Here is a 25,514-nt window from a genome sequence, read left to right as displayed (position 1 = left end):
ATCGAATACGTGCACAAAACATGTTTTTAGTTTACCTTTTAATACAAAATAGGAAAACCCTTGCGTAGCAAACAAAATGTAGTAGACCGCACAAAACAGAGGCTTTGTGCTTCATTTGAGATAAGTATTCTTTCATCTATACCTTCATGAAAGTTCTTATCCAACAAGAACTTGTAGCCAGTCAAGACCAAGTCTTGTAGGATCTTTATTAGTCATATCATATGCTAGAAGGAACTATATGACCCTGACTCGAACCCAACCTATCAACATGCCCCATAGGTTCAGTTCAGTCTAATTGTGTTGTAAATTTTGGCCTTTCTTGTGTTGGAATTCCGGAAATTCCTCACAGTACATTATACTCTAATGATACTAATTAGATTACAATGATTCTCTTTGCAGGACATGCTTGTAGCCGCAATGGATTGGATTCTCTCAAACCTCTTACTCTAATGATACTAATTAGATTACAATGATTCTCTTTGCAGGACATGCTTGTAGCCACAATGGATTGGATTCTCTCAAACCTCTTAAAGTTAAAACATCCAAAAGCAAGGAAAAAGGTACAAAACCTATTATAAGAAGTGGTAGGAAGGAACAGGATGGTGGAAGAATCAGACTTGGAAAAACTGGAATACTTGTATATAGACTCATAAAGGAATCTTTCAGGCTCCACCCAGTGACCCCTCTTCTTCTGCCCCATGAAGCCATGCACGAGTGCATTGTCAACGGTTATCATATACCGCGAAAGGCACAAGTTACCATAAACGTGTGGGCTACTGGGAGAGACCCAAATGTCTGGAAGGATGCAGAGGAGTTTATACCAGAGAGGTATATTGGCACTAGCAAAGATCTCAGGGGGCATGTTTTTCGACTTCTTCCTTTTGGCGCTGGCCAGAGGCGTTGCCCAGGGATGCAGCTAGGGCTATTGACGGTTCGGCTTGTGGTGACACAATTGGTGCTGCTTTGATTGGGAGCTGCCGGAGGGCATGTTGCCAGGGGACTTGGACATGATTCAGGAGTTTGGCCTAGTGACAACCCAGGCTAAGCATCTCCTAGCCGTTCCAACTTATCACATTAACAAATGATAAGTGCTCTGAATAAGCAACACTATGCGTTGGAAGATATTTCTTAATACTACATTTTATGTCATTTCTGTATGTCATGGTATTATATTCAAGATAAATATCCCAAATAAGGAGGCTATCATACTTCTCCTAGTAGGTGGGGATGCAAAAAACTTGTGACAAGATATTTTCCGAATTTGATTTTGCTGTTAATTTTTCTTGGACTTGCAAGATTAACCACAATTTGTTTCTTTTACCAATTTGACTTGGTATGTTTTTTCTTTTTCATTTACCAATCTGGAGAAGGAAATAAGGGAGAAAGAAGGTGGGATTCAGACTCAAACCCGTGGCCCCATTGACTATTTTTATAAGAAACAAGAGTCGAAAAAAATGACTAGTTGCTGAGTCCAAGAAGAAAAGGCTCCTTCCTTTCATCAACAGAAGAGGTCCTTTTCCATTGCTCGTCTCCAAGAATTTGGACATCTCGAGAAATTCGGCTTTTTATTAAAATTTGTGAAGTGATATGAGTTTTTTCCTCTTGGACAAGCTAGAGACAGCCGAGGACACACAAGGGACACATTAGGAGGTTTTTCAAAAGTAGGGTGAGCGTGAAAATTGAAACGGACTATTGGCTCATGGTTACTTAGTTGTGTTGATTTAAATCTTCATAATGTTGGTACTGTTTGTTATTTTATCCTACCAATTTTCACAGAATTGGTTTCCTATATAACCCAATAAACAGCTCGAAAAGCCAGCTGCTCAGTCTTTGTATGGTTTTATTGAAAATAAACCTTTGAAAAATAACCTTAACTACCAATAGTATGCAAAATATGAGCACAAGTTGTGATTAATGACAGCAAATATAAAGCACAAAAGCAAAATTGGAGATCAACATTCTCTTTTGAAATATTTCATCTCATGTCGTCACATTGAAACGGGAAGACTCCAGCTAGGCAACTACAGATGAAATCTGGTGACTTGTTCCATAAGTCAAATGTGAACATTACAACAAACCGGATTTATGTAACCCAATGCCAACAAAAAAAACAAATAAAAACTATTTTGTCAAAAAATATATTAACAACATGACACAAAAATGTAACTAGCCAGTACCTTTCATATTCATTCAAATCTTACTCAAACAAAAAAGGCATCAGTTGCAGTCGAGAATCTTCATCAGCAAATTGAGCATCGAAGTAGTCACCCTTCACCTGTCTCACACTTGTATGGTTCAACACAGTGCACTCTAATCGCTTACCGTTGTCAAACAATGCTATCAAGCTCGAGAAAATTGACAACAACAGTGCGTACCATAAAGCTAGAACTGGCCAACTTTTAGCACCAAAATACCGGCAATTTGTTCAAACCAAACTTTAGCCTTGAGGGAAATGAGTGGCGAAAACCCAAGTTCTGATTCCAGTCGAGTTCTAGCCTTTGATTGCGTTGAAAAGCTTGGAGGAGGTGTTTTCGGGAGAGGTTTTGCCTGGAGATTCTTGGGGTTTTAACTTCAACCTTTGAGGTAGGGATCTCCTGCCTTCTTTACATGTTTAAGTGTTAGTTTGATGTACAAGAATCAAGTTTGTTCATCTATTTCGAGTCTTGAATAAATCTAGTGTATGCTGAAATTTTCGTGGGTTTTGGAAATCTGTCTTTTGGGAGCCCTTCTGCTAGGAATCAATTTTTGGAGTCTTCATAACAGTTAAAGTACGTTTCAATACGAAGATTTCGGTACCAAGATCATGAAAAACCGATAATCACACAATTAGTTATGAATTTTTGAATACCGGCTGTTTCCTGGATACGCGAATCTGTGCGTGGCTGTCTTCTTTTAATTTTCTGGGCATGATGAACAATTTGGTGGCTTTGGGTCTTTTACAGGAGCTGCATATTTAAGTTAAGAAGGATTGGCGTTGGAATCAAGTGATTCGGTTAAGTATACAATTTTTGGTGAATTTCTAAAGTAGGTTGGTCGACTAGGGCGAAAATGGTTGCGAAACTGTTTTTCCTTTGATTGTTGGGTTAATCTCCGCTCGTTTTTGAACCTGGGATTTTTACTGAGCGTAGGGCTTGTAGTTGTGCAACTTTTGGCGTTGGTTTCAATATTTTTGGGTTTAAGATAAAAGGGTTATGATTTTTCAATCAGTTTTACTTGTTCCCGTCCTGGAATTCATGTTGTTTGATTGGATATAGTCTAATGTGAATGATTAACTTCGCCAATTTGACATGTAGGGATTTCGCTCCTCTTTTATGTATTTATGAGTTGGTTTGATGTGTTTAGAATGTTTAAACGTCCGTATTTGTTGTTGAGAGAAATCTGTCGAAACTAGAAATCGTACGCTGAAAACCCAAGTCCTACCGGTAGGAGTTTTGGCCCTACTGGTTGAAATGCTGTCCAGTAGTGTTTATTTTTGTGAAATTCTGGTCTTCTACCGGTAGGAGGTTGTGTCCTACCGGTAGGGAACGAAAAATCTGCTTTTTTTGAAAACATCGGACGATCATAACTTTATCATCCGGACTCCGTTTTGGTCATGTTATATATCGAAGTTGATGTATGGAAATCTACTTTCTAATGGTGGTAGTCTTATAATCAAATTCTAAATCTATAAGAAGTTATAGTTAAAGTACGGTAGGTTGGTTGTTAGAATCCATACCGATTTTGGAGGTTATGTCGTATTTGAATATTACGGGTGATTTGGTACGCTCCTAAGTGTTCGAGGTAGATACGTTATATGCATTGGGCATCCTTTGCCCTTAGAATCATTTGAGTGAGACACAAATGTGCGTTTGACTATTTGAATGGTCTACCGAGCCTCAGGGTAGTTAGCTATCATACTTGGGAAATGTTTGTCGACACCTAGTGAAAGTATAAGGTTGAGATGGTTGGTTGTTTATTAATGTTGGATTGGGAATACTTGAATGATGATGATTGATTATATTTATGAAATGAAAATGCGAGTTACAACTATTAATTTCCTCTTGAACTATGAATTGGAAGGTGAAGTCGTTCGTAGCTACTTGCATGATGTTGAGTTTGTGATCAATTAGTTAATACTTGATACTAGAGTAAATGGTTGGTGACGAGATTAACGATGAGAATTGTGGGAAGTGTGATGTGAAACGGTTAGCTAAGGAGATATATATATATATATATATATATGTGTGTGTGTGTGTGTGTGTGTGTGTGTGTGTGTGTGTGTATTTTAAAACAAGAAAAGGGAAGCGGGTCCCATAACGCCCGGCAGGAGCATTCGCTCATGACACAAACTAGGCCCACCAACGGGTGTGGTGCTAGGGTAGTGGAAGCGGGTCCCATAACGCCCGGCAGGAGCACTCGCACATGATACAGACTAGGCCCACCAACGGGTGTGGTGCTAGGGCAGGGGAAGCGGGTCCCATAACGCCCGGCAGGAGCATTTGCTCACGAGAACATAAATGAGAGTTTGAGAATGAGAGACGATTTTGAAGGAGGAGCAATTAATGTGGAACACCGATGACGTTATTGGTAACTTATGAGGAAATTCAAAGGAGTTATGTTTATTCTCTACGAGAGTTGTTATATTTTGTTTACCTTAAAACATGGAGTTGTGGTGTATGAAAGATTTGGGATTTACGGGTGAGTTTCCTTATTGCCGAGGTGCACTACTATTCTATGTGTCATTGTTATTTCGTACTCTAACTATGCATAGTGTGTGTATTTTTGGTGAGAGGTTGGCTCGTTATTTGAGACAAGAAAAATGATTCTTCCATTAAAGAACTTAGATTAACCTTTAGGTCTCTGAAATGGAAATGAAAAAGCAAGGATTGATTTGGGTAACGCCGTAACGGTGAGCTGAGATTTCAAGAATATTTGTGTGTGTAGGTGAGAGTGTCAGTGTTTGAGAAATGGAGTTAAATACTTCCCAACATGAGTATGGTATTTTGAGTTTCACTTTTGATAAAACCAATATGCTTTTAAAAAATGTTTTTCCTTGATATCTGTCTTCACTTATGCATATAATTTAGGTATGGATATCTTTACGAGCTAGTGTAGCTCACCCTATCCTTTTAGGTACTCGTCATGACACTTAGCTTGGATTGCATGGAGTGCACATTGAGACGTCACTTGAGAGCTTCATTGGAATCTTTAAGGAGTGGTTTATCATCGAGTTTACTTCATGTCATGTACTTTACTTGCAATTGAAGGTTATACCTTTTGATTAGATCATATGTAAAGCTATGTATAAAGTCCTCTCATTGATTATTATGAAACCCATTCAATTGTTAATGTTTGGGAGACTTTATGTAAAAAAAAAAAAAAAAAAAATTAGAGAGAAGAAGAAGCGACTTGATTTGCTGTTTGGATTTACACGACATTCAAGGGTAAATATAATTGAGAGAAAGACTTTTGTTTGTAGAAAATATATTATTATTTTAGTTAAAAATCGAGGGCATGACATATATGTAAGCATGAGAAGAGGTCTCGGCCACCGTTCTCCTGCAAACAACCAAATTGTGAACAATTTTGCGAGAAGCTGCACCCCGAAGGATAGGGAAATGCCAAGATGACAACCAGTTTGTTTGCCAGTGTTTTCACATTTGCTACAAATATGTGCCTGCCAAGGTCGGCCTGGAGTAGACACGGCTTCTTCTCAACCTTCTAGTCATCTGTAATCGAACTTAGTCTAGCTAGTGATTTCAAGGTTTTCAGGGTGTCTTTATCTTCAATGCCAGTTTCATGTCTCATTTATAATCGAGTCGCAAATGGAAGTATGTTGAGTGCCAAAATGTAACGACCACGAATTCTATTATTATTCGTGATGAGTTCTATATTGAAGGTTTAAAAACGCATAGGTTAAAACTTGTATTTATTTTAAAGCGTGGAACTTTAGTTTGATGAAGAGTCAGGGCACAAACGTATAGACATACCAAAAAATTACGCCATGGTTCTTTTTGGGAGGGGGAAAATTATTCTGTGGTGGGATCATATGGTTATGGATTTAAGTATTAGTAGGACACCTATGGGAAATACAATCCTAACCGAAATATGACTACTTTTTCAAAAAACAAGGTCACACGTAGGAGAATAACGCAAATCATGATGCATATGTTTTCCCCAAAGTCACTTAAATTCAAAATGGAGAGGGCATTTTATGAAACACCTTACCTGGGTAGCCTTTTTTTCCTTTGTAGAAATCCTTGATACCTTCACACCTTTGATGCCTCAACTGCCTTTGCCCTATGCAACACTAAACATTCAAAAATCAACCATTGATGCCCTACGGATAGAATTGTTGTATATAACTTTTCAAGAGATAATAACGCAGGGACTGTTTTCATCACAAAGCAAAAGCCACAAGGATATGACAGCAAAGCTGTTTTTTGTTTTCTCGTACAAATGTTACATGAGCTAAGATACTATATGTTAGGAGATGGAAAAACTAAGGGGGAATATAGGGAACACATTTCTGGCTCTTAGCATTTTGTAACGGTAAATCTAGGGAACCCGAAGTTAAGGCGTTCTAGTTAATAATGTCCTGAAACAATTTAAGCAAACATTCCTACAAGGGAAAAGTTGCATCATATCCGATGACATGGTAAAATCGGTAACGGTTGAAAATGTACTTTTAACATTGAGAATTTAGTCATTGAGTTTGTGGACATCGCTACAGGTATGTTTTAGTTTTTTTTAAGTATTTTGCGTTTTTTCTTCCCAAAAAAAAAAAAATGGCATTTTTATTGGGGGTTTTGATTTTAAATTATTGATGCTTTGTTTTCTTTCATTATTATTGTTATGGGTCCTGTGTATTTGTGAACTATAAGTGGCCGTTCGTCACAATGGCTTTTGGAATTTGGCAATGACTCTATTTTGCTATGTCGGTTTCCTTTTTTTCCAACTTGGATATCCACTATGTGCGTTCCCAGTTTCAAGCATTCACTTTGTATGTTCCACGGACTTTTGTCACGACAATTGGTTGGTGGAATTAATGGGAATGACAACAGGAGCAATTCATCAAACACTGTATGTGCAATGAGAATGTTTCGTTCTTCTGAGAATGGAGCAACCCATCCTATACCGTATGTGCAATGACAATGATAGTTATTAACATATAAGCAAGGAAAGCATAAATGTAGATGCACCATGTGTGAGAGTGAGAATCTCTTTTTACCGTAGTGAATAGGATGGATGACTTTGGCAATTTCTTCCCTGGGATTCTGTTTTGGACTGAGAACGGAAGAGAATCGAGAGGCTAATTCAAAGGAACTCTACACTGTCGAAGAGTTGGGAGGAAGGAGGGCATTCGAGAGGCTCTGAGTTGGGAGTGTTGCAGGCTTGCAGCAGTTGTATGTTTGAGGAGAGGCGTTTTGTTTTGTAGAGGGGTTTTTTTTTTTTTTGGTTTGGGGGGGGGGGGGAGGGCGGCGGGGGTTGCAACAGTTGGATTGTAGCGTTTTGTGTACGACGGCATTGCGGAGAGTCGTGGTGTTGGGTTGGCTTTGTTATTTGTGTTTTTTTGGAGGTATATTTTTGGAAGTAGGAAGTGTGGGAAACACTTCTGGGGCTTCACGTTTGTTTTTATTAAGTGTGCGTACGTGTATATATACACACAGATAAGAACAAAATCTAGGGTATCTCTTGTCATCACAGGACCGCTCCTCTGTTCAGCTTCGATCACCCTATCCTCCGTCGATCTCTCTTCTCAGACCGGCTTCCTACTCTCTGACTCGGTCTCTCTCAATCGTTGTTGCCTTCGCATCCATGTCCGACTCCTCGACCATCGACGAATGTCAGGATGCCCTGCTCTCTCTCTCTCTCTCCCGGATAGCTTGCGTTCAGGTATAAAACTTGGCTCTCCGACCTGTATCTATATGGATATATATATATATATATATATATATATATATATATATATATATATATATATATATATATATATATATTAATGTATGTATCTTTGCACAAATTCAGATATCTCTTTATTTATGATAGTATTTGTTTCTCTCCGATTTAAACGAGTCTGTATATGAAGGTCTCTCTCAATCTAAAATCTGCAAAAAGTCTAGCCATATCTCAGCTTTTATTCTCACTACATCAAGTTCGTTTTGTAATCTGCGATTTCTGTGTCCAAATAATCTAGGGTTTGTAGAATTTGTTCTCTCCCGCCACAGTTTTTTTATCGGGTGGATTCGGGTATGGTTTTAGTATTGTCTACCGATATCCCCATATCCGCCCCGTTTCCATTCCTAGAGAAAACAATAGCGTGAGGGATGGCAGAAGGGGATGAGGAGGATGATAATTGAGTTTTTTTCTTTTTCTCATAGTAAAGTGGGTTTGTGTGTTATGTGATATCTCCCATCCAGAGAGAGAAGTGAGAAATTTGTTAGTTTGTGACCTGAGTTTGCAAATAATTGTGTGAGCTTGCTTTAACGCACAAGTGGTTTGACCTTGTTTCCATTCATCAATATGCAATTCCAGTGAACAAAAGTTTGTTCATGTGGTAGGGGAGAAAAAATTGCTGCGAAGTCTGAATTTATACATGTTCTAATCATCAATATGAGCTACCCTTTCTTGGGTTTCATCTCTCCTGCTTTGGTTTCTTCTCCCGTAGTTTACATAGTCCTCCCCTCCTCTTTCATCCCCGACTCGGTTTCTATCTGCTTTTGCAGCATGTTTTAAGAACGAGATGTTTAGGTTTTCCTTTATGTTTTTTGTTGCTCCACTAAGTGTCGTTGGGCAATTCTTGAATGAAACATTTTCCAATGATGATAAAAAACAATTGTTATCAACATGCTCTTAGAAGGTGTTAAGGGTTAAGGTTTTTCTTGTGGTAGTAAGTAATTTCTAAAAATCTAGAGATGGATTTGTAAGTATTTTTTTTTCTTTTCGTGGCATTTTTAGTAATTTGAATGAGTAATTCAATAGGAAAAAAATGTGCAATGCTGGTAGCAATTGTTTTGGCAATAACATGATCACTTTCAATTAACTTGCAGGTGGGATCCCTAGTGATTTCATTGTTGTTCACCAACCCCAAGCCCAACCCCAAGCTGACATGCAAGAGAAACTACAAGCGCCCACTGCCCACTTTGACCTCGAGAACGAGTATAAGAGCTACATAAATGCTGCATTCCGTTCATCCAAGGAAAGCCAAGCCTATCTATTCGTGGGGAACAATTATGTGGTGTTGGACTATTCTCAAGGCCCCTCACACTCTGAAGTGGTGGAGGGACCCCTACCCTTCTGCCATGGGTTTCCATTCCTCAGGTTCACATTCTTTGTAGAGTATGAATTAGACGCAGCCATAGTTGTTAAAAGCGTGCCTAGGCGCTCGCCTAAGCGCCAGGCGAGGCGAGGCGCACGTATTGCGCCTTGGGGTAGCCCAGGCGCAGTGCCTTCAAGAAGGCGCAGCTTAGGCGCAAGAGGCGATAAAAGGCGACAAGGCGAGAGGCGCAAGAAAAGCGCGCTTCTTTTAAAATTTAATCTCAGCCCTAGGATTTTGAAGATTTAACCCCAACCGTTAGATTTGAAACAAAAAAAAAATACAAAAGGGTTGCACCTGAGTTCCTTTCTCAGTAGATCTCTCGCCTCTCTCACTCGATCTCACTCGACTCTCGATCTCTCTTCTCTCACTGCCGAGTGCCGACGACCTCTCACAGCCGACGACTGCCGACGATCTCTCACTCCTGCTGCCGTCGATCTCTCGCTGCTGCTGCTGCTGCTGCCGTCGATCTCTCGCTGCTGCTGCTGCTGCTGCCGCCGTCGATCTCTGAATCTCTCGCTGCTGCTGTCTTCGATCTCTCTGTCTCTGCTACCTGCTTCAGTGCTTCATCCATCTCTCTGTCTCTCGTCTCTCTCCTGACCAGAACCAGAAACAGAGGTATTCTCCCCTCTCTTCTCTCTCTGTCTCTCCCTTCTCATACGTATATATGCTATTAGTATTTGACAGAAAAGGAAAAAATAAAAATAGGAGAATAGAAAATAGATGGCTGTTTTTTCCCGATAAAAATAAGAAATACGTATGTATTTGTGGCTGATTTTTACCAATGTCAGGGGTTTGCCTAATGTAAATTAAACTTGTTATTTATTTATTTTTTTTTTGCTTTTAGATGTCAAACGAAGAAACTACGAATAGAACTGATCCTGCATGGAAGTATCACAGTTTGGTAGATCCCGCGAACACTAATAAATTGAAGTGTAATTTTTGTGGCAAAATAACAAATGGCGGGGTTTTTCGGGCAAAAAAACACCTTGCGGGAGGTTATAGGGACGTGTCAAGTTGTCCAAGATGCCCACCCGAGGTAAAACTAGAGATTCAAGAGTATATGGGAAAAAAGAAAACATTGAAAGAGCAAATGCAAATGATACCGGATATTGATGATTATGGTTATGGTATGGAGGATGATGATGAAGATGATGTTATGGAGATTCCGGTTAGGGCCACTGGGCGAGGTAAATCTGTTGGAAGCAATCAAGGCTCTGTTTCTAAACCTATGCCAAAAAAGCCGAAGACTAAAGGGCCTATAGATGTATTCTTCACACCTAATCCAGATGTTGTGGTGAAAAATAGGAAAGGGAAACAACCAACAATTGATGCGAATGACCCATACAAGAAAGAATTAAGAGATCGTGCGATAACGAGATTCGCAAGGTGGATGTATGATGCCGGTATTGCTTTTAATGCAGTTAAATATCCGAGTTTTGGGCCTGCGATTGAATCTATTGGGCAATATGGCCCGGGCATGAAACCACCAAGTTACCATGAGACACGGGTCACCTATTTGAAGAAGGAGGTGATTAACGTAAATACTTTGATGAAGGATCACAAAGAGGATTGGGTGAAATATGGATGCTCTATAATGGCGGATGGATGGAATGATAGGAATCAAAGGAGCTTAATCAATATTTTGGTGAATTGTCCAAAGGGCACAATGTTTATCGAGTCCATCGATACCTCAAGCTATTCTAAGGATGGAAAAAGGTTGTTTGAACTTTTTGACAAGTATGTGGAACTCGTCGGTGAACCCAATGTAGTCCAAATTGTCACAGATAGTGCCTCGGCTAATGTATCGGCTGGTAAGAATTTTATCTATTATATTTCATACTAAGTGTTAAACATTTGTAGATTGTTCTTTATAGTAATACTTTCTTTTTTGTTTCAACGTCTAATAGGAAAGTTTTTGCAAAGAAAGCGACCAAATCTTTATTGGACACCATGTGCGGCCCATTGCATTGACTTGATGTTGGAAGATATTTTCAAGATACCACATCTTAAGGCGGTTTTTGAAAAGGCCATTAGGTTTAATGGTTATATTTATGCCCGTCCAGGCGTAATTAATATGATGAGGCGATTTACCGGAGAAAAGGAAATGGTGAGGCATGCAAAAACAAGATTCGCAACTGCTTTCCTCACTTTATCTAGAATTCATCAACAAAAGAACAATTTGAGGAAGATGTTCATTTCAGAAGAATGGACATCTAGCAAATGGGCAAAGGAGCAGTTAGGCAAAGAAGTGGCAAGATATGTTATGATGGCTTCTTTTTGGAATAATATTGTCTATGCTCTTAAGGTCTCTGGTCCTCTTGTGAAGGTGTTGAGATTGGTTGATACCGAGAGAAAGCCTCCCATGGGATACATCTATGAGGCTATGGATAGGGCAAAAGAAGCCATAGCCAAATCATTTGGTGAAAAGGTTGAAAAATATCAAGACATCTATGCTATTATTGACAATAGGTGGGCAATCCAATTGCATCGTCCTTTGCATGCTGCGGGACATTTTTTGAATCCGGAGTTCTTTTACTCAAACCCACAAGTTGAGCAAGATGTTGAGGTTATGACAGGGATTTACGATTGCATAACAAAGTTGATTGCAGATGAAGAGATACAAAATAAAATCACTTCTGAGATGACTATTTACATGAAAGCTGAGGGACTTTTTGGACTGCCACTAGCAATTAGGCAAAGAAATACAAGGGCACCAGGTAATTTACAATTCCACGGTATATTCTATTCATAATTTATTTTTACCATAACTTGATGGCTAATTAGTTCAAAATTTCAAATGCATAGCTGATTGGTGGGTTGCATATGGTTCTACAACGCCTAATTTGCAAAAGTTTGCGATAAGAGTTCTTAGCCTTACATGTAGTTCTTCCGGTTGTGAACGGAATTGGAGTGTATTTGAACATGTAAGTATCTACGTCAAATAACATATACAACTATTAATTGTTTTCACCTCCTTGTATAAAATAGAAGTTCTTTTGATTCTTGCAGCTCCATAGCAAAAAAAGAAATAGGCTCCAGCAAAAACGCCTCAATGACTTGGTGTTTGTCAAGTATAACAGGGCACTAAAACGTCGATATGATATGCGAGATACAATTGATCCCATTTCTTTGACAAATGTTGATGAAAGCAATGAGTGGTTGCGTGGGAGGATGGATGGAGAATCTGATGAAGATAATGAGCAGGTGTTTGGTGATGATAGTTTAACGTGGGGTGATGTTGCTAGAGCTTCTGGAGCGTTAGAGAGTTCCAATGTAACTAGAGCTACAACATCAAGAGCACGAGCAAGAGCAAGGAGTGCCACATCCAATCCAATCCAATTGATTTGGTAGATGAAGAAGAGGTAGGTTCCGAAGAGACAGAAGAAGAGGAGGATGACGAGGGATACAAATCCGTTGGTGAAGAAGAAGAAGATGATGACGATTTTCTTGGTGTTGATATGGATGATGATTAGTAAACTATATCCTCCTTTGGATGATTGAAGTGCAACTAGGAAAAATACTTGGATGCTTGTCTTTTATTGATTTTGACGTTTTAGTTTGTCTCTATACGTGATCGGTAGCTATTTGACATTTCATGAATATTTTTATGTATCTTTTGGATGGTAAATTCATTGGCTTAGTGCTTATTGCTTGAAATATTAGTATGTGCTATTTTTTTCTATTTTTTTCCGCATATGTGCGCCTCGCTTCAAAAAGGCGCGCGCCTCGCCTCTCGCCTCTCGCCTCAGGCCCAACAGGACTTTGCGCCTCGGTGCGCTTTTCGCCCGTGACAACTATGGACGCAGCTTTTGGGTCTGGTGAGAATGAAGCGATCTTCTTCTTAGGAGATGAATGTGCAAAGATTAACTACAGTTCAAACCCGAGTCGTGACATTAAACAAATCACTGAGATGTTCCCTTTCTTGCAACGTACTCTGTTCGAAAGCAACATAGACACTGCACTTGAATCGTGGAAAAGTAATGAAGCTTTCCTCTTCAAAGACGACCAATGTGTTTGTATAAACTATAGTTCTGATAACTGCGGCCTTGTCGGCACCAGCCGTCCGATCGTTGAATTCTTTCCTATTTTGAAAGATACCTTTTTTGATAGTGGAATTCAGGCGGCGTTTGCTAAGAGCATAACTAATTGCTATTGCTATGAGGTGGTCTTATTCAAAAAAAATCGCTGGGCATGGATCAAATTTGGTTCCCTCACCAGACGCTTTGAAACTCCTTCCCTTCATATTGGCCAATTGTGTCCCTCTTTAAGAAACATCGTGTCTCGCAAAAACGGCGGTTTTGATGGTCATGGTATTCATTGCGGCTGTGTCCCAAACCCTCCCACTGGAAGTACAAGACGTATTTACACCCCGGAGGAAATGGAATGGCTCAAGGTACTATGCTGGTTATTTTTCTCTCCGTAATGCCAAAAAGTACACTTGTCAAGAAATTAGCTCATGAAAACTATCCCAAGTAGATTATAGTGACGTGAAGTAAAGGAAACTGAAAAGTATTTTCCTTTGCGTTTTCATTTGTTATAAGAAATTTAAGTGAAAGTTGAAAGCAGTTCAATTGTGTAGAAAACTTGTGTAGAAATCGCATGACATGTTTTGAGTTAAAACTAATCATAGTGGGAAAGTCAGAGACATGGGCCCCACAACATGCTCACTAGTTGAACACAATTAAAATGCAGAAAAGTTAAACATTCCTTTAGTTTCTTTTCCTTTCCCTGCAATTGAACAAGGCCAAAATGTATATTTTTGCATTCATTCCTTTTCCCCTTGACATTGATACTGGTTGAGGAAAAGATAAAGTGCTACTTAATGTTTAGAGTTTGTGACAGACTAAGTCTTGTTGAACGTTAATAAGTTCCAAGGACCATCGTATACTAAGTCAACTGATATTTCTAGAGAATTATAGGTATCAATTCGAGACAAAGAGGATTTTTTTCAAGCCTTAAGTTCATTTAATTTTTGTTGGTGGTGAATGTTATCTTAGGCTGCTGGGGAAAGAAATCATCGTAGCGGGAAGTACGTTGCTTTTGCAGATCTCTGTAGGTGAATTATTTTTCCCTATCTTTTGGATGCTTGTATTACATTCTGCAAAATGGATCTCTCTGATTTTGTGTATAAGCATATATCCATAGAAGTTGCGTGGTATAATCTTTCAGAGAATTGGAAGAAGCAATAGCAAACAAGTCCAATATTGGGAGCTGAAATTCATCGAAGCAATTACGAACAACTCAAAAAATTTCTTTGGAAATAAGGTTAACTCTCTCTCTCTCTCTCTCTCTCTCTCTCTCTCTCTCTGTGGTGGGTGCCCACGCCAAAATTGTAATCCCAATCTCACTTTGGATGGACACGGGGTGATCTTGCGAGTTGCGCATACAAGGGGTATAATAACTTTGCCTCAGGATGACTAGTCTTTTTTATTGTAGTCCCCCTGGCCCGTGACGAGTGGAAGTTGAGCTCCCTTTACTGATGTCACTCCAATTGCCCAACGTCGGAAGGGGTTTGTATGAGTATGAGTCATATTTGGGTCCTCACGGGTTGGATGGGTGTCACGTAGTCTGGTGGTAGAGAATGTCATTGTCTCTCAACACCACGACGGCTGAGTGCTGGGGTGGTTTTGGCCGTGCGAAGGTAGGGATGGGCATTGTGTCATGTCCAGTTGTGGTTACAGGTTTCGTGTCTTTTTGGGTTCGTGTAAAAAATACATGTTAACATAATTGTGTCAAATATCTTGACACTAACCTTACATGCTTAAAATCGTGTCGTGTCAAGTTAATACTGTTAAGACCCTTTTATTTTTTCAATATGTACGTAAAATTATATATTTTTGTCAATATTGTGCATTGACTAGTTTATTCCAATAACAGAAATAAAGATATTTTCAATACCGTCACAATTACAGAATTGATAAAATCAACCAAATCATGACATTGAAAAACGCCTTAAGTCACAACTAGAAATAAATAAAAATATGTAATTTCATACGATTTTCGGCTAAAATAATAAAAATGCACCAACTACTATAAAATAAGTCTGAATATAAATTTTGAAAACTGAGACTAGGCCTAATAATGAAAAAACAATTCCAATAAGCCTAAATGTATTTAATTAATTTTGGATTTTCTTGGCATGAAAACTCAAGTGATTAGAACATTAGATCTTTTTTATTGGTTTTGATTTGGGAAAAATAATGTTCTATATTATACATGTCTTAGTCTTTTCCTAATCAAGCATGATTTTAAAAATCAAATCTCCTTAGAAAATTTTAAAGAATCAAAACTAATCAAGTCATATGACTCGTATCGTTTCGCGTTATTGTGTCGATACAGAAAATTTAACAGTTATCCATGTATTGCGGGAATCAATATGATGGAGCACCAAAAATTATGACGTTTAAACGAAAGCATGAGAAAGGCCCGTGAATTTGTTTGCTTGACTAGCTTGACTAGTGCTGCTGCGTTAGCTCTTTGTTGGATGCTTAAATGTGGTGTTGAAGCATATGATTCTATTTGCACAGGGTACAGATACGGTCAATTGGAAGTTCAACTAGCAGTCTAGCAGGAAGATAGCAGTGGAAACCAGGTCAATTGGAAGTTCAACTAGCAGTCTAGCAGGAAGATAGCAGTGGAAACCAAGTCCGCCGGGAATTTGTCAGGTCTTCAAGCTGAAAGAGTGGAAGATTCACAGGGTTTATGCTGGCTAGGCATTAGGAGATATATTGGTTCGGGGTGACACTTTTTTTTTTTTTCTTTCTTTTTGTCAGTCAAGCATTATTTGTTCGCAATCAACTATTTTTTCTCCATCTAGGGTACCGACGAGTAAAAGAGCACTTAATTGGTGGCGAGGACCCATATAGACTATCGATGAGATTTTTCTTGTTACTGAGGGATCATAGAATTTTTTCTAAAAGTTACGGTTGTCCTCTGCGGGTTGAATTGATTGCGGAGCCTAGCCTCCTTCCATAAACCGTCGCTAACTATGCGTGGTTATAATGACATTTCAAATTAACAATTGTTCTCGTGCATGTTCAAATGATCTATTAATTCATTGAAACATTTTATTTTGGAAAAATTACATATTCCCCATAGTTTGACCCATTTCCCCAATTAAAAAAATATAATTATTATATTTTTCTAGAAAAAAACGCAATTCATATAGTTAAGGAAAACAGATACAAGCTGCATGACTTATTGGCCAAAACAAATAACGAAAATAAAGTATATGCTCCACAACTTGCACAAATCAACTACAACTACGATGTTGGACCCAAGCCTCCGAACCGGAGATGGGTAGAATATAGATGATTGCCGAAGGACCATACTCCAGCTACAGGGTCATCCCGACTTGCCATCAATGCGCATTCACTGTTGCTGCTGAGAACCTACAAATAGTCAGAATCCAAACCATCATGTAAAGCCCAACAAAAAGTGGAGCAAGCAGGTGATGGATAGGCAAAACCAGCCCAAGCCAGTCAAACCCTAGCCTCCACCGCCGCCACCAGCAAAGCCACATCAAGAGCTTGCGGGAGTCCTCCACTTCCATTATGAAAAACCGAAAATCATTCAAGAATGATCCGACGGGAGGCCCCATATTCAAGTCTCCTCCATCTCCGAAGCCGCACCACGCCGTTAGGCATACCGGTGACACTCAAGAGTAGAGACCAGTGGTCGACCAACAAGGAGTGGAAAGGATGCAGGAGGAAGGGAAACGACGACAAATAGAGTGGGGAAAGAGCCAAGCGGTAGGAGGTTAGGGGGAAAAAGAGAAAAATAATAGGGGGAAAAAAATAGATAGAGGGGAGAGAGAGAGGAGAAGAGGGAAAGAGAGACAACACCCCCCCCCCCCAAAAAAAAAAAAATCCTAGGTGATGTCTGGTTCTTTTTCTTTTTTAGAGAGAGAGAGAGAGAGAGAGAGAGAGAGAGAAGAGAAGAGAAGAGATTTTATTTTCTCTAATGATGATTAATTAAAAAAATTGAACTATAACCCTACAGTTTCAGATGCACCCCAATTTGAACCCTCTGTTTACTTCCTTTAGCAAATCTCAAAACCCCAATTAGGTGAAGCCTCCATTAAAGCTTTAATCCTTTTGCTTACAATTCTTTTTTCTCTGGTTCAAGGATTTCTTAATATTTCCATATTTTCTCAACATTTCGAAAAATCAAACAAAATATCTCTCATTACCTGGTATTGGAAGTGAAACCCATAGCAAACAGAAGAATACACAATATATATATATATATAGAGAGAGAGAGAGAGAGAGGTGTGTTCTGTTAAGTTGGTTCACGGAAGTGAACGGAGGGTTTCAATTGGTACATGTTTAAAATTGTGGGGTTTTAATTGTTCAAATTAAAAACTCAAGGTTTGATTAGGAAAACGGTTCAAACTATAGGGTTTAATATGTAATTTTCCATTTCATTTTTTGCAAGTAAGCTAGATGACACCATTCTTTTGGGGACGGCTATTCGCAGCTCCGTATTTTCTCCCTTAGCCCGTTAAAAATTTCAATTATACTCAACAGTTAGTTACCGAAATTGATATACATTTGCAGCATACAATTACCGAAATATTTTTTTTTTCAACAGCTATTTACCGAAAATGTATGTTCGGCAGTTGTTTACCGAAGGTTGAACATATTTTCGACATGTAGTTACCGAAATATAATATAGTTTTCAATAGATATTTACCGAAATGTTATGTATGATTTTTAACAACTATTTACCTAAATGTAGTGGGCTAAGGAAGAAAATACGGGACTACGAATAATAGCCCCCATTCTTTTTGTAGTCCTCTCTATGAAATAGCCTTGCTGTGTCTGCCCAACCCAGTTATTTTCATCCCATCTCCACTGATCCAGTCCAAAGAGTTGAACATAGGTCCAGCCACGCTCATGGCAATGTCACAAATCATGCCTCAGCCCAATTGCATTGAACTCATATCCAGCCAAGCCGTCCATGGACATGTCCTAAGTCGTGTCTTGCGATGTCATACTGTTAACACCCATTTTTGGCCAAAATTCAAAAAATCAATTTGTTGGTTTGAAGAAGGCCTTGAATGATGGTCTTAGGCCTTGAAAAGCCTCATGATCAGTCATCCACGAAATCAAGCCAATTTGAACGCCACTGATCGAGTTGAGTTTGCAAAGGCCTGGGCCAAATTAATGCCTAAAATTTCGTTATCACAAATTTAGGCCCAAGACTGGCCAAGGTCTTGAGTCGACCTACTAGGCCTGAGCATTTTAGCCCAAGCCTAGTCCAATTTTTAGAAATGACAAGGCCTTCTAGTAGATCCAAATTAGTTAAAGCCTGGGTTTCCTATCTAGGCCTGGGCTCACAAGGCTTACAATGAACGGAGGCCTGTCATTCACCGCAAATTTAGGCCCAATTGATATATGGGCCTACTTCCTTAAAAACGTCACATATGGCCTTTAATTGGTAGGAAAAGGCTTGAAGCTGCTCACAAGCAACTTAAAGGCCTAAAATGTTCTTGCTTGGCAGGCCTAAGGAAGCTGCTTACAAAAAGCTCAAGGCCTGAGTCTCTACTATCCTTAAACAAGGCTTGGGATACATGGCAGCCATGCATGGAGACATCCCAAGCAGCTCACAAGCAGCTTAGGCTTGCACAAGCAGCTCAAAGGCCTAGAAGTTTCTCTCCAAGCTGCTCACAAGCAGCTCAACTAGGCCTACTGTATGAAAACTTAAAGAAAGCAAATGGTAGGGCACAAGTCCCACAAAATCTCTCTTTTCCATATATAAATGTATATGTCTATATATGCATATATATGGAAATACTTAAAAATAGCAAGTGGGCCCTCAAAAGGGACTCAAGAGCTAATGAAATGGCTGAAAGGCCTGGTAAAAATTTTTGCCTTTAAACTTGGTGGGCTTAAGATCTTCTATCCAGGCATTCAAGCAACTTATAAGCAACTCAAAAGGCCTTCGTGATTCTGCACAACCAAAATTCTTTTATTGCCCTTTTACAAGTTTTTATGCAGGAAATGAGAGTTTTTTCAGGCCTTTCAGGCCTCAGCTGATTTCTAGGAGTTAGGAGCAAGGCTTGGACAGGTGGGAATCACTCATTGGAGGAAGTAGAAACACCTCAAGCCTAAGCCTTTACCAGGAGGACACTTGGCAGCCATGCATGAAGGCCTGTGGAAGCAGCTCAAGGCCTGGAACTTCTGCCTATAAATACCAGAATTGAAGGCCTTGGCAAAAGTCCACGATTATCGAGCCCACGGCTTATCCAATTTATCTTTCAATTATAGTTACTTTCTCGTTCAATCTAGCCAAGCCTAGATTTTATTTCATTTCCTTGTAACCAGACTTTGTTAAACCGTTAATAAAGTCTTTTTAATTCTGTTTTAGGCCTTGTTCTACTTTTCTTTCCATTTTTTCACACGGTTAGGAAATACTAAGTCCTTATCCCAACAAGGCAAACCTCGAACCTCCTCACGGTCCCCACCCTTAGGCCGTGCACTTTCGTTCGATTAGAAGTCAAATTGAGGCTTCCAAGCCTTGATACAAATTTGGGCAGCAATCCTGCCCTGGCACGCCCGCAACTCTAGCCGATTTGGTTTTTGCACTTTTTGCGGAGAAACACATACTCAGTGTGCTTGTACCGATCGTATCTTGAGGTCCTTGTACTGTGTTGGGCCTGCTAGCTATATAGAGCTCAAAATGGCAGTATATCAATACACTTGCAATAAAAGAATCATGGATGGTAAGCCAAGGCATGCCTGGAAAATACATTATTGCCCTTTGAAGTTTTTCTTTCCGTTTGGTCCTTGCATGTGTTGGTCTTGGGGTAGGTTTGGTATTTTGCGTTATCAATATCAATACTCTTTCTTGACGAACTTATCGCTTGAGAACTGATTTCCCGAAAATTCCGCCGTTTTCCAGGACCCCGTACCTCGATTTCAGCCGTATTTTACGTTGCTTGGTCGATAAGCCGGAAGTACAGATCTACTGTTGTAGCGGCGTCCTTCAAAGGAGACGCCCCATTACTTATTGCTTCAATTCTGCACTCGTTAGGGCTCCAAGCTAGAAATCGTGCTTGCTCTGATTTGAGGTTTCGATTTTGTTGAGGTAAATATGTTTTCGTTTTCTGTAATTTGTATGGTATGGTAATGTATCTAATTTTGGTTGTCCGAAAAGGCAACGATGTTTTCCCACCAGGTTTTGGTTTTCCGAATTTCCGCCGTTTTTTTTTTTGTTTGGGCTCGTGATTTGTGCGGTTTTTTCTCTTGATTTTGTTTCCAACTTGTTGGTATTTGTTTGCCCCACATCGACACTCATTATTGTGTGCATTTGAAGCTACTACAGTAGTGTTTTGGTTTATTATTCTCTGTCTCTAGGGATTTCCCTTGTTTTCCATTGGATTTTGATGGTATGTCTTCAAGTGAATCACGTGAACAACAACAACAAATCTAAATGCGTCATAATTTGGGGAATAGGGAGAAAGACGGAAAAGAGAGCTCAAAAGATGAATCTACATCTAGGCTTCTGAAAGTCCGAAGGAATCAAAGTTGAGTAGTCAGTGTAATTTCTTATGGTGGACCTATCAACATAATGATTGTGATTTTATTGTTGTATTTTGAGACATACGAATGATTTTGTATATTATAATTTCCAGCCCAGGAAGTTCTCCTAAGCATGATGGTTTGCCGATTCCCCTTGGGCAAATAAATTCAGTTGGTAAACTTTTTCCTCCTCTTCTCCTATCTCTACACTCAAATTTGGTTCTTAAGTGTACGTAAGTACAAGGAATGGGGGCTTTTTAGTCTTCAGTTTTTATTGGATTTTTTAGGCTTGAAGATCTAATTTCTTTGAGTATTCTTTCATTTCTGTATGTCATAAGGGTGCTTCAAAATTATGTGTTTTGTGGAACTGTGTTGAGTGTGTTCCATCTATACACAAAAGCAAAGTACCTTTCCGGATTACATTTACTGGATGAATGGCCAAAAAAAATAGAGGAAGAAGGAACAAATCAATTACCTTAAGGGGAGGATATAGCTTATAGAATGTATACAATGGAGAGGTTTTACTTTGTAGAACAAAGCAAAAAGGAGATTGTACAAGTTATTGATGATTCTACATATGAAACATGAATAGAATCCTAAGCCTGTCAACAAATTCTCATTCCATTACTAACAAAAACTTGGTATAAATTGATGCCTAAGCGTTAAAAAGTGCAGAAAACCAAAAGATAGGCCCTAGGCGACCCAGGGGCACAATAATTGAGAAATGATAAATGAACCCATGCCAATGCAAGTCTTAACTACTACTACGGTACTACCAGTTAGCCATCTCCAGTAAACGAGATCCTCTACTCTTAGAATTTGAGATAGTATTCTCCATTCAATTTTGCAGTGAATGCGCAAGAAAACAAGCTTGTCGTACATCGATCCTTCATTTAACTTGGTCCATAAATAAACATATGTCGTGTTCACATACGACACACCTGTTGGTTGATCAAAACTTTCAAAATTGATGAGTAGCAATATCTCCCGCTACAGAATCACAGCGATACTCTAATAGTCATCTCAACCTTGACAATCTCTTCCGCTTCCTATTCCTTTTAGGCATAATAGCATTGCTCTTCGAGCTAGATGGCAAAGCCAAAGCAGAAGGAGGCTTGCCAACGGATGTTCTACCTCTTTTAGCAATCCATTTCAGAGGCATATTATTTACGACACATCCAATGTCATTGGAACTGTTCAGTTCAACAAGTTTCTGAATTTGCTCAAGAATCTGCTGAGTCCAGGCCATTGACAGATCCAGAGAAATCGAATCTTCAGTTGGTTTTCTTCATAAGTTCATTAATATCTCCTTAAATGACTGAGATGACATGGACGGTTGAAATTCTTGCCGATTTTCGCAAAATATATTGACCTTTACGACATGCTTGCAGAGATTTCCCTGAATCGACCAAGAACAATCACAAAAGGCAAATTCTGATCCAGGATTCCAAACTAGATGTGTCAAGCTGCTGTCTTTTTGGCTCACAACTTTGGCAAAGAGGTGGTCCTTATCATCCAAGGTAACATCACAATCAGGAATTTGCAGTGCCCTGTGCGACGAGGTGGAAGCAATATATTCCTCCTTACATTCTGAAAGGAATCACTTTCGTCCGCATATCGGTCAAGCCATTAGCTTGAGTGCAACTCGGTCGTCAGCTTGTGCACTAACCAATCTACTCTCTGGAGGGCACCAAGATGTGAATCATCGTAGAGTTTAACTTTCAGCTTCACATGGTATGCTTCTATGGCCCCAGATGCCTCCTGGCCTTGTAAAAGGAAGGCTTCTCATTGATGTAAGCCACATTTCCGCACACCAAAAATGAAAACTAACACTTTAGGAGTCGTCTCAGATTTAGACTTGCGGTTGTTTTCTGTTTCTCTGTTTTAGTTGGTTATCAGTTGTCGTTGTATGGTTTGCTCTATAATTGAATTATTTGTAGATGCCGTATGACGGATATTAATGAACTGGTTTGGTCTTCCGATTGAAAAAAAAAACCTCACAAACATTTACACACACTCACATCTTTTGGTGGGGTCCACACACACCGGAAGTGTAGTATGTATGGGCCCCAATGTGAATGTGAATGAGTTTGTGTAAGTGTTTGTAATTGTAGAATGATTGTTTAAGAAATGCCTACCATATGCTATCAAGTAGAGTTATAATTTTTGAACCATGTAGTTAGGCTAATGCTTAGTATGTCACATGACGCGGATCATTACGTATGTAATTGAAAAAAGTCTCTAGAAGATAATAACATAAAATAAATAAAAGCATATCTATAGTTTTTTCATTCAAAAATTGTGCATTTTTCCATAATTGCTATAAGCAAGCCAAATCAGAAGAGTGATAAATTTTGATTAGCAGAGAAAAAAAACTTTTCTCTCAGGAAGATAAAAATAAAAACTCTTTTAAAAGAAAAATAGGTGGCTAACAAAACCTTGATCCTTTACCCCATCAAATTTTTATTGCTCAATTTAAAGATGATGTTTTTTTTTTTTTTTGCAAAGCCCATGTTTTGGCTAAATATAAAGACTTCTTAATTTGTTTTAATGCAAGTTATTTTTCTGCTTCCTCAAAATAAAATAAAATGTAGCAGCATTGGATTTAATTTGATGGTAAGTGTATTTATCAGAAACATTTACACGATATATATATGATATATTGGGCACAAATTAAAAATACTAGTTGATTCAAATCGATTAATGATAGAAGAAAAGGAACCATTAACTTTGTTGTTATTTGCTTCAGAATTTCAGAAGCACCTCAATAACTGTGCTGTTTCATAATGTATCTTGATTTTCCAATAGCATACAAAGCATTTCTTAGATTTCCTTGGTAATTCCTTCTACAATTTCATGATCCAAACACAACATAAGCATTGGCTAGAAGCAGAGTGCCACAGCTCTCGGCAGAAATTAAATTTATCTTAGCTCTGTTAAGGATAATCCCAGATGAATTACCACCCCTAAGGCCAAGGTGTTTCACATCACAAGAATCACATTGCACAGACCTCCCCACTTTAGAGTATAGCATACCAAATTGAAGTAGATCACATTGCACAGACCTCGCCCCGCCTCCCCATTCCTCTTATCCTCCAAATTTCCAACAAAAACTTTTAAAACAAGAACTAGTACTTGCTAGCTTTGTGACATTCGGTTTGGATGCTATCAAGAATTCAAGGAATTCAGATATTTTCAGGATAGAAACTCGTGTTCATGTTGTCCAGTACCCTTTCAGGCAAAGTTAAGAATATGTTTCTAACTAATGTCGCAATTTCATTATAAGGTACAAATGAGTATATCGCTTCAGGGAATGAATATACAAGAACTCTTCAGATACGACATCACAGGCAGATGAATACTGGAGGCATGCAACTAGATCCAACCTGTCAACCCAAATCTTTCAGCAACATTGTACATCAACAAGTCATCCCAAACATGGCTGAAGAGACGCTCCCCTCCAATGGAAAATGTGAGGGCCCACGTTGAGAGGATATCTGCGAACAACATGAAACCAATTGCTGATCCAACTACATCTGCAAAAAGTTCATTAAAATCCTAGAAGGTTAAAGGCATAGAAAGTGGATCAAAGTCCATAAAGATTAGAGCCGTCTGCAGTCAAATAAAGGGATGGACGACAAAAAAGTAAATGGATACGAAAAATGTAAATGATTCAATCAATCAGGAGTGATGTGTTCGACAGTTTTTTAGCCACATTATATGTCCTCTAGTCTTTTTTAACAACCGTTTTCATGAGCACTTTATTTTTGTGCTGACCTTTAGACTTGCATTGGGTTCATTTATCATTTCTCGATTATTGTGCCACTGGGTCGCCTAGGGCCTATCTTTTGGTTTTCTGCACTTTTTAATGCTTAGGCATCAATTTATACGAAGTTTTTGTTAGTAATGGAATGAGAATTTGTTGACAGGCTTAGGATTCTATTCATGTTTCATATGTAGAATCATCAATCAATAACTTGTACAGACTGCAGACTAGCTTATTCAAGTGAATGTTCACAATTTATTGGTTCATAAATAATTGTTTACACAAATGATTGGTGGGATTGTGTTTACTTGATCAAGTAGACTTTTCTGCTTTCTTTCGATGCTATTTGATTGCCTTGTTGCAATTATAAAGAGTTTTTTCTGAGTTCTGGCTATTAAACCAGAACTTTGGGATTCCATATAAAGCCAGAATGGAATGCAACTAGGGGATTTATTCGAGCTACTTGTCTATTGGCACTTCTATTTGGGTCAGACCATTTGTGTGTATGATGATATATCGGTACAAATAAAATTCTTGTGGGGGTATGTTTAGTTACATAAATATCATTTGCGTATAAAGGTATGTTTGATGTTCTTAAACATCTCGTGAAATTTGTTAATTTGTTGAAGCATCCAATTCAAAACTGCTTGAATATGAGCAGAGTGGCACCCTATTCACATACTTGCCTGCACATAAAGAGATCAACTGAAAGTTAAATAGAAGATCATTGTCCTGTGGGAAGCTTATGAAAGACTGATTTTGATACCATGTTCAAGAAATGAAGTCATAGTTAATTGTCTATGAATAGGGAATCGTCTGCAAGTAGAGTGGAGTGTAGTTGGTGTCTCCCTTATACTTTCATGCATATGGACAGGGTTCGATTTCCGTAAGCACCCCTCCCCCTTCCCAAGTTCCTTAAGATAGA

General features: G+C 38.9%; 2 protein-coding genes and 2 long non-coding RNA genes across 4 annotated transcripts; 3 read left to right on the top strand and 1 right to left on the bottom strand.

Moving 5' to 3' along the window:
- Window positions 1-1,961: 1,961 nt before the first annotated feature.
- Window positions 1,962-7,451, bottom strand: LOC131304698 (uncharacterized). Its single transcript, XR_009192452.1, has 2 exons — window positions 7,211-7,451; window positions 1,962-6,289 (listed from the first exon to the last, which is right to left on the bottom strand). It is a non-coding gene; the product is annotated as an uncharacterized LOC131304698 (long non-coding RNA).
- On the top strand, window positions 2,483-5,322 carry LOC131304697 (uncharacterized). Its single transcript, XR_009192451.1, has 2 exons — window positions 2,483-2,583; window positions 5,113-5,322. It is a non-coding gene; the product is annotated as an uncharacterized LOC131304697 (long non-coding RNA).
- A 184-nt stretch (window positions 7,452-7,635) lies between the features above and the next one.
- LOC131303872 (albumin-2-like) lies at window positions 7,636-21,954 on the top strand. Its single transcript, XM_058330934.1, has 7 exons — window positions 7,636-7,875; window positions 9,030-9,336; window positions 13,106-13,691; window positions 14,296-14,354; window positions 14,468-14,563; window positions 19,300-20,389; window positions 20,659-21,954. The coding sequence occupies exons 1-5, from the start codon at window positions 7,824-7,826 to the stop codon at window positions 14,511-14,513; spliced, it is 1,050 nt and encodes a 349-aa protein (XP_058186917.1). The 5' UTR covers window positions 7,636-7,823; the 3' UTR covers window positions 14,514-14,563; window positions 19,300-20,389; window positions 20,659-21,954.
- On the top strand, window positions 10,022-12,856 carry LOC131303871 (uncharacterized). The gene is made up of 4 exons (XM_058330933.1): window positions 10,022-11,109; window positions 11,206-12,015; window positions 12,104-12,222; window positions 12,308-12,856. Exons 1-4 carry the CDS (start codon window positions 10,143-10,145, stop codon window positions 12,647-12,649), a joined length of 2,238 nt encoding a protein of 745 aa, XP_058186916.1. The 5' UTR covers window positions 10,022-10,142; the 3' UTR covers window positions 12,650-12,856.
- Window positions 21,955-25,514: the final 3,560 nt, after the last annotated feature.

The sequence above is a fragment of the Rhododendron vialii genome, chromosome 10a (genome assembly GCF_030253575.1).
Source record: "Rhododendron vialii isolate Sample 1 chromosome 10a, ASM3025357v1".
Taxonomy (NCBI): domain Eukaryota; kingdom Viridiplantae; phylum Streptophyta; class Magnoliopsida; order Ericales; family Ericaceae; genus Rhododendron; species Rhododendron vialii.
This window is presented reverse-complemented; position numbering and strand designations above follow the sequence as displayed.

Excerpts from the sequence above, each read along its gene's own strand:
- LOC131303871 (XM_058330933.1), top strand. The coding sequence starts at position 10,143 with ATGTCAAACGAAGAAACTACGAATAGAACTGATCCTGCATGGAAGTAT. Across the intron at positions 11,110-11,205 it reads CTCGGCTAATGTATCGGCTG|GAAAGTTTTTGCAAAGAAAG; the intron begins GTAAGAATTTTA and ends AACGTCTAATAG. Across the intron at positions 12,016-12,103 it reads AAGAAATACAAGGGCACCAG|CTGATTGGTGGGTTGCATAT; the intron begins GTAATTTACAAT and ends TCAAATGCATAG.
- LOC131303872 (XM_058330934.1), top strand. The coding sequence starts at position 7,824 with ATGTCAGGATGCCCTGCTCTCTCTCTCTCTCTCCCGGATAGCTTGCGT. Across the intron at positions 9,337-13,105 it reads GAGTATGAATTAGACGCAGC|TTTTGGGTCTGGTGAGAATG; the intron begins CATAGTTGTTAA and ends TATGGACGCAGC. Across the intron at positions 13,692-14,295 it reads AGGAAATGGAATGGCTCAAG|GCTGCTGGGGAAAGAAATCA; the intron begins GTACTATGCTGG and ends ATGTTATCTTAG.